This window comes from Oryx dammah, unplaced genomic scaffold (genome assembly GCF_014754425.2).
Source record: "Oryx dammah isolate SB20612 unplaced genomic scaffold, SCBI_Odam_1.1 HiC_scaffold_27, whole genome shotgun sequence".
NCBI classification, from domain to species: Eukaryota; Metazoa; Chordata; class Mammalia; order Artiodactyla; family Bovidae; genus Oryx; species Oryx dammah.
Genome location: NW_024070211.1, coordinates 64419175 through 64430897, shown reverse-complemented (window position 1 = coordinate 64430897; position 11723 = coordinate 64419175). Strand labels below are relative to the sequence as shown.

General features: G+C 46.3%; 1 protein-coding gene across 1 annotated transcript; it reads left to right on the top strand.

Moving 5' to 3' along the window:
* Positions 1-7143: 7143 nt before the first annotated feature.
* Positions 7144-10387, top strand: TMEM177 (transmembrane protein 177). Its single transcript, XM_040228964.1, has 2 exons — positions 7144-7211; positions 9123-10387. Exon 2 carries the CDS (start codon positions 9144-9146, stop codon positions 10077-10079), a length of 936 nt encoding a protein of 311 aa, XP_040084898.1. The 5' UTR covers positions 7144-7211; positions 9123-9143; the 3' UTR covers positions 10080-10387.
* The last annotated feature ends 1336 nt before the right edge of the window (positions 10388-11723 follow it).

Genomic DNA, 11723 nt, shown 5'->3' with positions numbered 1-11723 from the left:
CATACTTACGCCCCCAGTAATGAACAGTGCAAGCCCTTGTGCACACACACATACACACATAGGCACACGCATGCACACACATGGCCTTCCCAGGTCCAGTGCAGTATCTCACCCACTAGAGGCCATAAGAAGTGGGCCCTTTTTCATGCAATCACTCCCCAATGGTAAAGTTGACCTGAACCTAAGGACAGGCTACTTTTCAGGTCCCCACTGCCTGGAGCTCGATTGGCCACCCTTAGGGCACCAGTGGTTCTGCTGCTCCCCCAAACGCTGGCCTTCCAAAGCTCCCCACTCAGCGTCAGGCTGAAGCATCTGAACTGCAAGCCTAAACAGGATACCCAGGGCCTCTCCTGTAACTTCCAGCCAATAACTCTGGACCTTTAATTAAACCGGTTTCCCACCTTTTCCCTGGATGCTAAGTCTAGAGGACTTACCAAGACTAATCTCCTATTCTGCCACACGGTTTACCTCAGCCAGCACCAGAAGTCAAGCTGGATTATCCGAAAGGTGAAAGGAGGCAGGAAGCTGGTTACTACCATCCTCAGTTGTTCACATCATGAACTACAGGAAGGAGGGCCACCAGTGAACTGTCATAGACGGAAACATTGTTCTTCCTCTTTCTGTGCTCCCTACCAGATGGAGAATCCCCAAGAGAAGAGCTATGAACCAGACTGCAGGCTCCCACCCTCCACCCCAGCCAGTGAAGCCACACAGCTAGTCTCTACTGGGGGAGGCTGCTGATGTGGTCAGGGCAGTTCTGGGTGAGAGATGAGACTGAAATTTCAAAACAATGAAAGTGAGTCTTAACCAAAGTGATATTGTCTAAGTTACCAACATTGACTGACAAATTATAGACTCAGACCGTGCATCCTTAGGGGGGCCTACTAGTAAGCAGGAAATCAGATGGCTTGAAGAGTACAGCTGGTAGCAATTATTGGAAAAAATAAAATCTTTCATTTATTTGTAAATGAGCTGTTACTACTCACTGTTCACACTATAGTCATCACCAGCTTCTGATGTCAAAAAAGATATCAAGGAATGAGAAAAATTATTATTATTGGTGGAAATATAGGATCTGGGAAGCGAGAAGGGGCTGTGCAGAGCAGCCAAGGCAAGGGACTAAGGGTCTAATTTGGTATTATATTATACCAAATTATAATACCAGTATTACAATAGATGGCATGCTCATTAAAGTTAGTATTTGTGGCAATAGGGAAACTAGTATAAAAGAAAAGACAAAAAATATTTTATATTAGAACAAGGTCTGTTTAAGTAGTCAAATTGTAGTTAAATTTAAAATGGTATAATTCCAGGGATTTCCATGGTGGTGGTGGGGTCCAGTGGTTAAGACTCCATGCTTCCAATGCAGGGGACAAGCGTTCCCATCCCTGGCTCGGGAGAATTCCAGATGCTGTGGGGCCAAAAAGAAAAAAACTGATATGACTCAATGACATTTTAAAATACATCTTTTGGGGGTCTGCCTCAGAAATGGCCACTGAGCCACTGTCCACTCCCAGGGCCAAGTAGCGTGGTCTGACATATGCCCAAGGCTCTTCGAGTTTGGTCTCAAGTACCATTCCTGAAAAGGAAACAAGGAACCTCGGAAAGTATCTGATTCTATATCTCAGCACAAGGATAATTAAAATGTTCCTGGAGCATGCATTTGTTGCCGGAAAGAAAGTATGCTTTCAAAGTGATCCAGGACAATTTGAAAGGATAAAGGAGCCAGTTGAAAGGAGCTCCTACTGAGCAAGCTGCGACAGTTTTGGCACTAGAAAGAAAGCAGTAGCTCTCTGCAGAGCCATATGAGACATGCTAGGGGAAAGAAAGAGGGAAGGGGAAAAGGCACGCACAAGATTTTAATGATGTTTACAGTATGTTGATGAAGCCAAACAATGAGTATACTGCACTGAAGTTTTGGTCAACATCAAAATTTCATCATTACAAATCAAATAGCTAAAATATTCATTGCACTCCTGGTAGGAGATGCAGAATCGTATCAGCTCTACTCAAGCAATGAAAAATTGTCGAGGATTTTACTATGACAAAAAAGACATAGGCTTGAGAAGTCCAATTATCTCCGTAAATGAATGCCAACTCCTGACAAATCAACCTGGACCCTTGTTCTGGACTCCTGTCCTGGGCAAGAATATCCCACCAAGGGTTCAGTCCACAGCACCTCAGGGTAAAGTGGCCCATGAGGGTGGTTCTGTGCTCCAGGATCAGGGGAATACATTTGAGATGTCAAGATGAATAAAAGAATCTACCTAAGTTGATACTTCTGTGCTGGGTAGGTTATCTGTAATAACAAGTTTTATTCCTCTGTTTTATATGTACTTCATTTAAGATGTTTAAAACAGGTAAGAAGATCTGTTACATTTCTGTGTCTGTTTTATTAGATTTATAAGAGTTGCTTAGTGGTTAAGAATATTTTGCTTATAAGATTTGATTTGGGAATGAGACTACTTGGCAGGGGTTGGATATTGTTATATTTAAGAGAACCAACTAAATTAAAGTTGAAAGTATAGTTTGAGATGTCCAAGAGAATTTGACCACTTAAGTACAGAAGTGCTATGGTAAGATTAAGGAAGATTTCATTATAAAGCCCATGGTTAACTGATAGTTAACCAAAGAACAGGTAGAAACAAAATCTTATTTTTATACAAAGATCACTGAATTTATTAGTAAGAGAAACTGGAGCCGATTATACAGAGTGAAGTAAGCCAGAAAGAAAAACACCAATACAGTATACTAACACATATATATGGAATTTAGAAAGATGGTAATGATAACCTTGTATGCGAGACAGCAAAAGAGACACAGATGTACAGAACAGTCTTTTGGACTCTGTAGGAGAGGGAGAGGGTGGGATGATTTGGGAGAATGGCATTGAAACGTGTATAATATCATATAAGAAACAAATCACCAGTCTAGGTTCGATGCAGGATGCAGGATGCTTGGGGCTGGTGCACTGGGATGACCCAGAGAGATGGTATGGGGAGGCAGGTGGGAGAGGCGGTTCAGGATTGGAAACACATGTACACCCGTGGTGGATTCATGTTGATGTATGGCAAAACCAATACAGTATTGTAAAGTAAAATAAAGTAAAAAATAATAATAATAACAATATTTGTAAATTAAGGTTTTAGGCTTAAGAGACACGAGATATTTAAACTTGATCTTTAATCAATAGTAATTAAATAGTAATTGGTAGTAATTAAAACATAAGTAACTCTTAAGTATTCCTTTCATGCCCAAAAGCCTCCTCAGAAAACATTTTTGGAAGAAATAGAAAATTTGAAAGCCCTATGACAAGTGAGATAGAATCAGTAATCAAAAGTCTCCCAACAAGGAGAAGTCCTAAAGCCAATGGCTTTACTGGTGAAGATTACTAAATATTTAAATAAGAACTAATGCCAATCCTTCTCAAACTTTTCCAAAAAAATTGAAGAGGAAGGAATTCCTCCTGATTCATTCTATAGCCAGCGTGACTCTGATACCAAAGTCAGATAAAGACTGCTGCTAAGTCGCTTCAGTAGTGTCCGACTCTAAACCCCAAAGACGGCAGCCTACCAGGCTCCCCCATCCCTGGGATTCTCCAGGCAAGAACACTGGAGTGGGTTGCCATTTCCTTCTCCCATGCATGAAAGTGAAAAGTGAACTCTTCGCGACCCCATGGGCTGCAGCCTACCAGGCTCCTCCATCCATGGGATTTTCCAGGCAGGAGTACTGGAGTGGGGTGCCATTGCCTTCTCTGGATAAAGACACTACAAGAAAAGAAAACTTCAGGCCAATAGCCTTTATGAAATTAATGCAAACATTCTCAACAAAATAGGAATTCAGCAGCAAATTGAAGAGATTATACATCATGACGAAGTGGGATTCATTCCTACAATACAAGGATGGTTCAACATATGAAAATCAATCAATATAATATACCACATCAACAGAATAAAGAACAGAAACCACATGATCAACTCAACAGATGCAGGGAAAGCACTTGAAAAGTTCAACACCTTTTCAAGAATAAACACTCAACAAACTAGGAATGGAAGGAAACTGCCTCAACATAATAAAAGCTATATATGAAAAATCCACAGCAAACATCCTAGTCAATGGTGAAAGACTGAAAGCTTTTTCTCTAAGATCAGGAACAAGACAAGAACGCCTACTTTCACCAGTTATATTCAACATAGTCCTAGAAGATCTAGCCAGATTAGGCAAGAAAAAGAAATAAAAGGCATCCAAATTGGAAAGGAAGAAGTAAAATTATCTCTGTCATAGATGATACAAAATTACGTTTTAAAAAAATTACGTTTAAAAAATTGCACAAAAACTTATTAGAGCTAATAAATGAATTCAGCAAAGTAGCAGGATACAAAGTCCACACACACAAGTCAGTTGCTATACACTAACAATAAACAATCTGAAAAGGAAATGATGATAGCAGTTCCATTTACAATGGCAACAACAAGGATAAAATGCTTAGGAATGACCTTAACCAAAGAGGTGAAAGACTTATACACTGAAAACTACAAAACATTGCTGAAAGAAATCAAAGAAGACATAAATAAATGGAAATACATCCCATGTTCATGAAGTGTAAGACTTAATATTATTAAGATGGCGGTACTACCCAAAGCAATCTAAAGATTCAAAGCAGTCCCTATCAAAGTCCCAATTATATTTTTTGTGGAAATAGAAAAATCCATCCCAAAATTCATATGAAATTTCAAGGGACCCTGAATATGGACCCACAAAATGATCTTGAAAAAAGAACTAAGCTGAAGGATTCGTACTCCCTGATTTCAAAACTTACTAAAAAGATAGTGTCAAAACGGTGTGAGTGCAGGCATAAAGACATACACAAAAATCAATGGAGGGCTTTCCTGGTGGCTAAGACGGTAAAGAATCTGCCTGTGATGCAGGAGACCTGGCTTCGATATCTGGGTTGGGAAGATCGCCTGGGGAAAGGAATGGCTACCCACTCCATTATTTTTGCCTGGAGAGTTCCAAGGACAGAGGAGCCTGGCAGGCTACAGTCCATGGGGTTGCAAAGAGTCAGACATGACTGAAGTGACTTAGCACATATAATAATGGAACAGAATAAAGAGTCCAGAAATAAACCCTGGCATATATGATCAAATCATTTTTGATCAAATGATTTTTGATAACGGTGTGAAGACTATTCAATGGGGAAAAAAGTCTTTTCAGCAAGTGTTGCTGAGAAAACTGTCTATCCACATGGATCCTTACCTAACAGCATATTCAAAAATTAACTCAAAATGGATCAAAGACCAAAATTATACAACTCTTAGAAGGAAACATAGGGCAAAAACGTCATGACACTAGCTCTGGCAATAATTTTTTGGATATACCACAAAAGGCATGGGCAACAAAATAGAAATAGGAGATATGGAATTTATGAAAATTTAAAATGTTGTGCATCAAGACAATATCCTCAGATTTAAAAGGCAACCCACAGAATGGGTGAAAATATTTGCATCACATATCTGATAAGGGATTAACATCTAGAGTATACTGACAACTCCTAAAACTCAACCACACACACAAAACCCAACCCAATTAAGAAATGGACAAAGGTTTTGAATAGACATTTCTCCAAAGAAAACATACAGATGTCCAAGGAGCGTAGGCAAAGGTGCTCAAAATCGCTAATCACTAGGGAAAAGCATATCAAAACTACAAGATACCACCACATACATATACTAGAATGACTACTATTAAAAAAAAAAACAAAATAACACACATTGATAAAGATGTAAAGAAATTGGAACGCTTGAGCACTGTTGGCAGGAGTGTAAAACGGTACAGCCTCTGTGGAAAACAGGATGCCAGATCCTCAAAGACTTTAAAAATGAAATGAACATATTATGTGACAGTTCTACTTCTGTGTATACCCAAAAGAATTGAAAGCAGGGTCTTGAAGAGATACTTGTACACTCATGTTCACAGTAGCAAGATCATAATAGCAAAAATGCAGAAGCAATCCAAGTGCCCATCAACAGGTGAATGGATAAGCAAAACCTGCCATTTTCATATGGAGCAACATTGTTTAGCCTTACAAAGAAGGAAGTTCTGATTCCACTTACAGGAGATACTTAGTGGTTGAAATATAGAGACAGAATGTAGAATGGTGGATGCCAGAGAGCAGAGGGAAGAGGAATGGAAGTTATCATCTGATGGATACAGAGCTTCAGCTTTACAAGATGAACAGCCATGGAGGTGGACAGTGGTGACGGCTGTACTACCACTGTACTATATGCTATAAAATGGTCAAGATGGTAAATATCATGTGTACCTCACCACAATGGGAAAAAAAAAAAAAAAAGCAACCATCAGATGCCCTTTTATCCATCATGGATGTTTATCCCTATATTCATATCCTGTTCATCCTCTAATCTAGTCCCAACCACCCACCCCTTGCAGGCCTCTCAGACTTCACTGTGACTTTACAAAGCTTGGTCCATCACCAGCAGATTCCCCACAACTTCACCTGTACTTCAGAGTCTTACAGACCTCTTCTGCAAGTGGCCAGATAGTGTTTTAGGCTCTGGACAGACTGTTTCTGTCCTGGCTACTCCCCTCTGCCCTTCTAAGGGAAAGCAGCCACAGACAGCGCGTAAAGGAATGGCCTGGGCCCAGGCAGGCTGACCCCTGACCCTCGCACAGCAGCTGGGAAAGTGAGCTGACAGGTGTGACGCAGCTCCGCGGACTGTACAGTGTGGACCACTTGGGAGGAGCTGGGGCAGAGGCCCCGCCAGCACAGAGCGCTTCCCTACGGGAAACGATGGGACCTGGCGGTAGGACGGGGCGTGGGCTCCGACAGAAGGTCCGCCAGAAGCCTCCTGACCCACACCCTGACGCTGATCTCTCCAGGGCTACACAGGGACCGCCCAGACAGCCTTGGTAGAAAGAAACAGCCCGCGGACAGATGCCCCCAAGGGCATTCACTAGCTGAGTCTCAGCTTGAGCTAAGCAGCCAGGGTCCCGCCCTGCGCTCCGCCCCCGAGTTTCCCGCCCCTTTTGTCTCCGCCCCCGGAGCCCCGCCCCCGAAGCCGGGGGGCGTGCATTGCTACTTCAGCCCCGCCCCCTAGGGTCCCGCCCCTTTGTCTCCGCCCCCAGAGCCGGCCGGCGTGCTTTGCGCCTGGCCTACGTGCTCGGCGTACCTGGCTGCGGCGGAGGAGGAGGTGAGCGTGCGGAATGGGGCGGGTAGACAAGCGGACCCCAGCGGGCTCCTTTCACGGTGTGTTCCAGCCGTGGGCGTAGGCAGAGGATGCCGCGTGGAGCGAGGGTCCTTCTTCGCCCAGCGGCCTGCGAGATGCGCGGCACCCCCTCCCACGCCTCCCTGGGGCGCGTGGCCTTGGTGCTAAGGGTCCTGTCCTGGCTTTGGTTGCCTCCTTAGCGAAAAGGCACAGTGACGTGACTCTTAAGGAATATGCTGCCTTCTTTTTTGCAGCAGTTTGTTTGCTAATTTAACACTTTAGAGACAGGAAGACAGTAAGCTTCACCTGAAGTTAAATAGTTGTGAATTTTACTGAAATATTTTCGGATGAAATAATAGTATGGCCCTACTGTGTTTGGAAATAAACTAGCTGGAGATTATGCGTTTGAGTAGAGATGAAACAACGTTAGCCATGACTTGACAGATTGAAGTTAGTTTATAATTTACTATTTTTCCACTTTCATGCATGTTTATAATTTATCATAAAAAATAATCTATAGTGAAAAATTTGCTGTGGACACTTGTGTTCAAATACTGGGCCTGTATTTGTCTGCTAGAGCTGTAGGGACAAGAACTGGGTGGCAGAAATGTGTTTTCTTGGAATTCTGGAGGCCCGAGGTCCAAGAGCAAGGTGTTGGCAGGGCTGGTTTCTCTTCTGAGGCCTCTCCCACTGGCTTGTAGATGGCCACCTTCTTTCTGGCTTGCGTCCTCGCAGTCCTTCTGTGTCTGGGTCCTAATGTCCCACTCTGGATTGGATTAGGGACTATCCTAATGACCTCACTTTAACTTAATTACCTCTTTAAAGATGCTATTTCTAAGTACAGTCATGTTCCTCCTCCTGGAAGTTAGGACTTCACCACAGGAATTTGGAGGGACGTAGTTCTGCCCATTGGAGAAGGCAATGGCACCCCACTCCAGTACTCTTGCCTGGAAAATCCCATGGACGGAGGAGCCTGGAAGGCTGCAGTCCATGGGGTCGCTGAGGGTCGGACACAACTGAGCGACTTCACTTTCACTTTTCACTTTCATGCATTGGAGAAGGAAACGGCAACCCACTCCAGTGTTCTTGCCTGGAGAATCCCAGGGACGGGGGAGCCTGGTGGGCTGCCATCTATGGGGTCGCAGAGTCGGACACGACTGAAGCGACTTAGCAGCAGCAGCAGTTCTGCCCATAGCTCTTCCACGTTACTAGTTGAGGCCTATCTGTGCCTCAGTGTTCACCGCTTTAAAATAGGGACATCATAATGATAAGGTCACAGAGTTGTAAGGATTCAGTTGTTAAATAATATGGGTACAGCTCTCGGAACTGTGTCAGGCATATAGGAAGGACGGAATAAGCCGAGCATGTGTTTCAGGTATAAATCAGTGCTCATGTTCAGTATGGCAGTGGAGTGAGAGGTGGGCTACTTGGGGCCGTGCCTAGCCGTGGGAATCAAAGTTGTAATTACAGCCATTCCACGGCTTCCCAAGACTCCCTGGTGGGGCCATTGTGATCATCCCCCCCAGCTTCCTGGGTTGCCCAATGACCAACACTGACAGCCCCGTGGTTGTCTATGGGCAGTGAGTGGACTGGCAGAGCTCAGCAGGCTCCCAGCTGAGAGATGCCCTGACCCCTGTCTCACGATGCCCAGAGGTTCGCCTTGGCCAAGGGGTGTCTGCTCTTTGCCAGACACTGATTGTTTCGCGTGCGTTTCCTTACTCCGCACAGACTCCCTCCTGGTGGGCCCCTGTCATGTGCGCGTTTGGTAAGTGGTGACGCAGAGACAGAGCTGGGGCCAGTTCTTGGCTACTGTGCGTATTGCGTCAGTTTAAGAGGATGTGGCCCCGGGGTGTTTGGTCTGCAGTTGTTGGCTTACTTCTCTTTCTCTTGGCCCAGGTTACAGCAGTGGCAGCCCTCATGGCAGGTCCCCTGTGGCGGGCCACAGTGTTTGTGCAGAGACATAGGACAGGCCTGTTGGTGGGCTCCTGTGCAGGCGTGTTTGGGGCCCAGATCTCGTACCACCTCTTCCCGGATCCTGTGGTCCAGTGGCTGTACCAGTACTGGCCTCAGGGCCAGCCGGCGCCTCTGTCCCCAGAACTGGAGAGGCTCTTCCAGGAGGTGCAGCAGGACATTGGCATCCCCTCGGGCCACCACTTCGAGGCCTTTACCACCTTCACCTTCCAGCCTGTGAGTGCTGGCTTCCCGAGACTCCCTGGTGGGGCTGTCGTAGGCATCCCTGCCAGCTTCCTCCGTGGCCCAGTAACCAACACTGACCGGCCTGTGGTTGTCCACGGGCAGCGAGTGGACTGGCGGAGCCCAGCAGGCGCCCGGCTGAGAGATGCCCTGACTCTGTCTCACGATGCCCAGAAGTTCGCCTTGGCCAAGGAGGTGGTGTACCTGGAGAGTGGGGCAGCCGCCTTGCAGGCCCTGCCTGCCCCAGCCTGCCTGGCGGGCACCTGGGCACTGGGTGTGGGGGCCAAGCACGCCTTGGGGCTCTACGGAGGCCCCATGAGCTTGCGGGCCGCCTTCAACTTGGTGGCAGCAGTGGCGGGCTTCGTGGCCTATGCCTTCTCCACGGACTCTCTCACTCACGCCCTGGAAGCCTGGCTGGACCGCCGCACGGCCTCCCTGTCTGCAGCCTATGCCCGGGGCGGGGTGGAATTCTACGAGAAGGTTCTGTCAGGCAACCTGGCCCTTCGCAGTCTGCTGGGCCAGCGGGGGAAGAAACTCTACACCCCCAGCGGGAATGTCATTCCCAGACACTGGTTCCGCATTAAACACCTGCCCTACACGGCCCGCCGGGACTCAGTGCTGCAGATGTGGCGGGCAGCGCTTGGCCCTGGCGGCTCCTGAGGGCCTCGTGGCCTGGATGGTTCCAGCTCAGGCAGGTGCCACTCGCCGCGGACTCAGGCAAGCCCTCAGCCCAGTGTCAGCAGACTTGCAGGCTTTGAGGTTTAACAGCCCAGTTCCTATCCCAGCCCACCACTCATGACCTAAGTCACCTCGGACACATCCCTTTATGAATCTGAGCCTTGGTTCCTCTACTGTAAATTGGGGCTGATGTAAACTCCCTGGCAGGCCTGTGGGGTTGTGTGAGGTCATTACAGGAGGGCCTGGGTGCCAGCACATAAATAAACAGAAGTCTGTCTTCCTTGCTGTTTGATTACAGGGGGCTAAAGGGGTCAGACTGCATCTCACCACCAGAGGTGTTTGTGGGATGCAGCCACTTTCTTACAGTGAGGAATCACCGCATAGTTTGCTTGGTGGTCAAATCCCAATCTCCTCCTCCTGTGGTAGAAATTAAAGGTTCTGAGAGGCCGAGATGAGAAGCCCATATGGGCCCAAGAGCTGGAAGACAGAGCTCCCCGTGGGGCTTTAAGAGAGGTGTATCCAGTGCAGATGGCAGCTCAGAGAGGGCTGGGTGCCCAACAGCCTTGCAGGGCCCCAGGAGAGCCCCTGGGCCTGAAGGAGAGAGAAGGTGTTGCTGGAACCTGGCGGGACCTCCTGCTAGGCATTCTGGCCGAGGGAGAGGAAGGAGCAGGCCTGCAAAGCTGAGGCCCTGCAGTCAGGACAGAGCAGGTGAGTGCTTGGGGAGGAAAGGGAGGGTGGTGAGGAGAGCAGAGGGGTGCTGCTGGGCAATGGGCCAGGCCTGGTGTCCCACTCGGGACCATTGGGAGCTGCAGCCTTGCCAGGCTTGTTTCTCTCCAGACCTCAGCTGGATAGACAGACCCCTCCCCCCCACTTTTGATGCTTGGACAGGAGACCCCAGCAGGGAAGATGAGAAGAACTGTGATGAGTAAGCCAGGTTCTCTTGGTCATTCCCGTATTCTTTTAGTTTTAATTTATTTTATTGAAGTATAGTTGATTTACAATGTTATATTATTTTCTGCTGTACAGCAAAGTGACTCAGTTATACAAATATGTATCTATTTTGTATTCTTTTTCCATTACGGTTTATTATAGAATATTGAATATAGTGTTCTGTGTTACACAGTAGGACCTCGTTTGTCTATTCTCTATGTACTAGTTTGTATCTGCTAATCTCAAATTCCCACTCCATCCATGTCCCACGCACTCCCCCTTGACAACTGCAAGTCTGTACTCTATGTCTGTTTCTGTTTTGTAGGTAAGTTAATTTGCATCATATCTTAGATTCCACATATAAGTGATGATATCATTTGGTGTTTGTCTTTCTCTTTCTGACTTACTTCACTTACTGTGATAATCTCTAGTTGCATCCATGTTGCTGCAAATAGCATTATTTCATTCTTTTTTATGGCTGAGAAATATTCTACTATATATATGTACCACATCTTTTATCCATTCATCTGTCGATGAACATTTGGGTTGTTTAAAGTCTTTATTCAGTTCATTATAACATTAACTCTGTTTTGATTTCCCAGCCACAAGGCATGTGAGATCCCAACTCCCCAACCAGGGATCAGACCCTCACTGTTCCCACACCGAAGGTGAAGTCCAACCACTGAACGTCCCATA

Bases quoted from the DNA above. Each gene is read 5' to 3' on its own strand.
- TMEM177 (XM_040228964.1), top strand. From the start codon at position 9,144: ATGGCAGGTCCCCTGTGGCGGGCCACAGTGTTTGTGCAGAGACATAGG.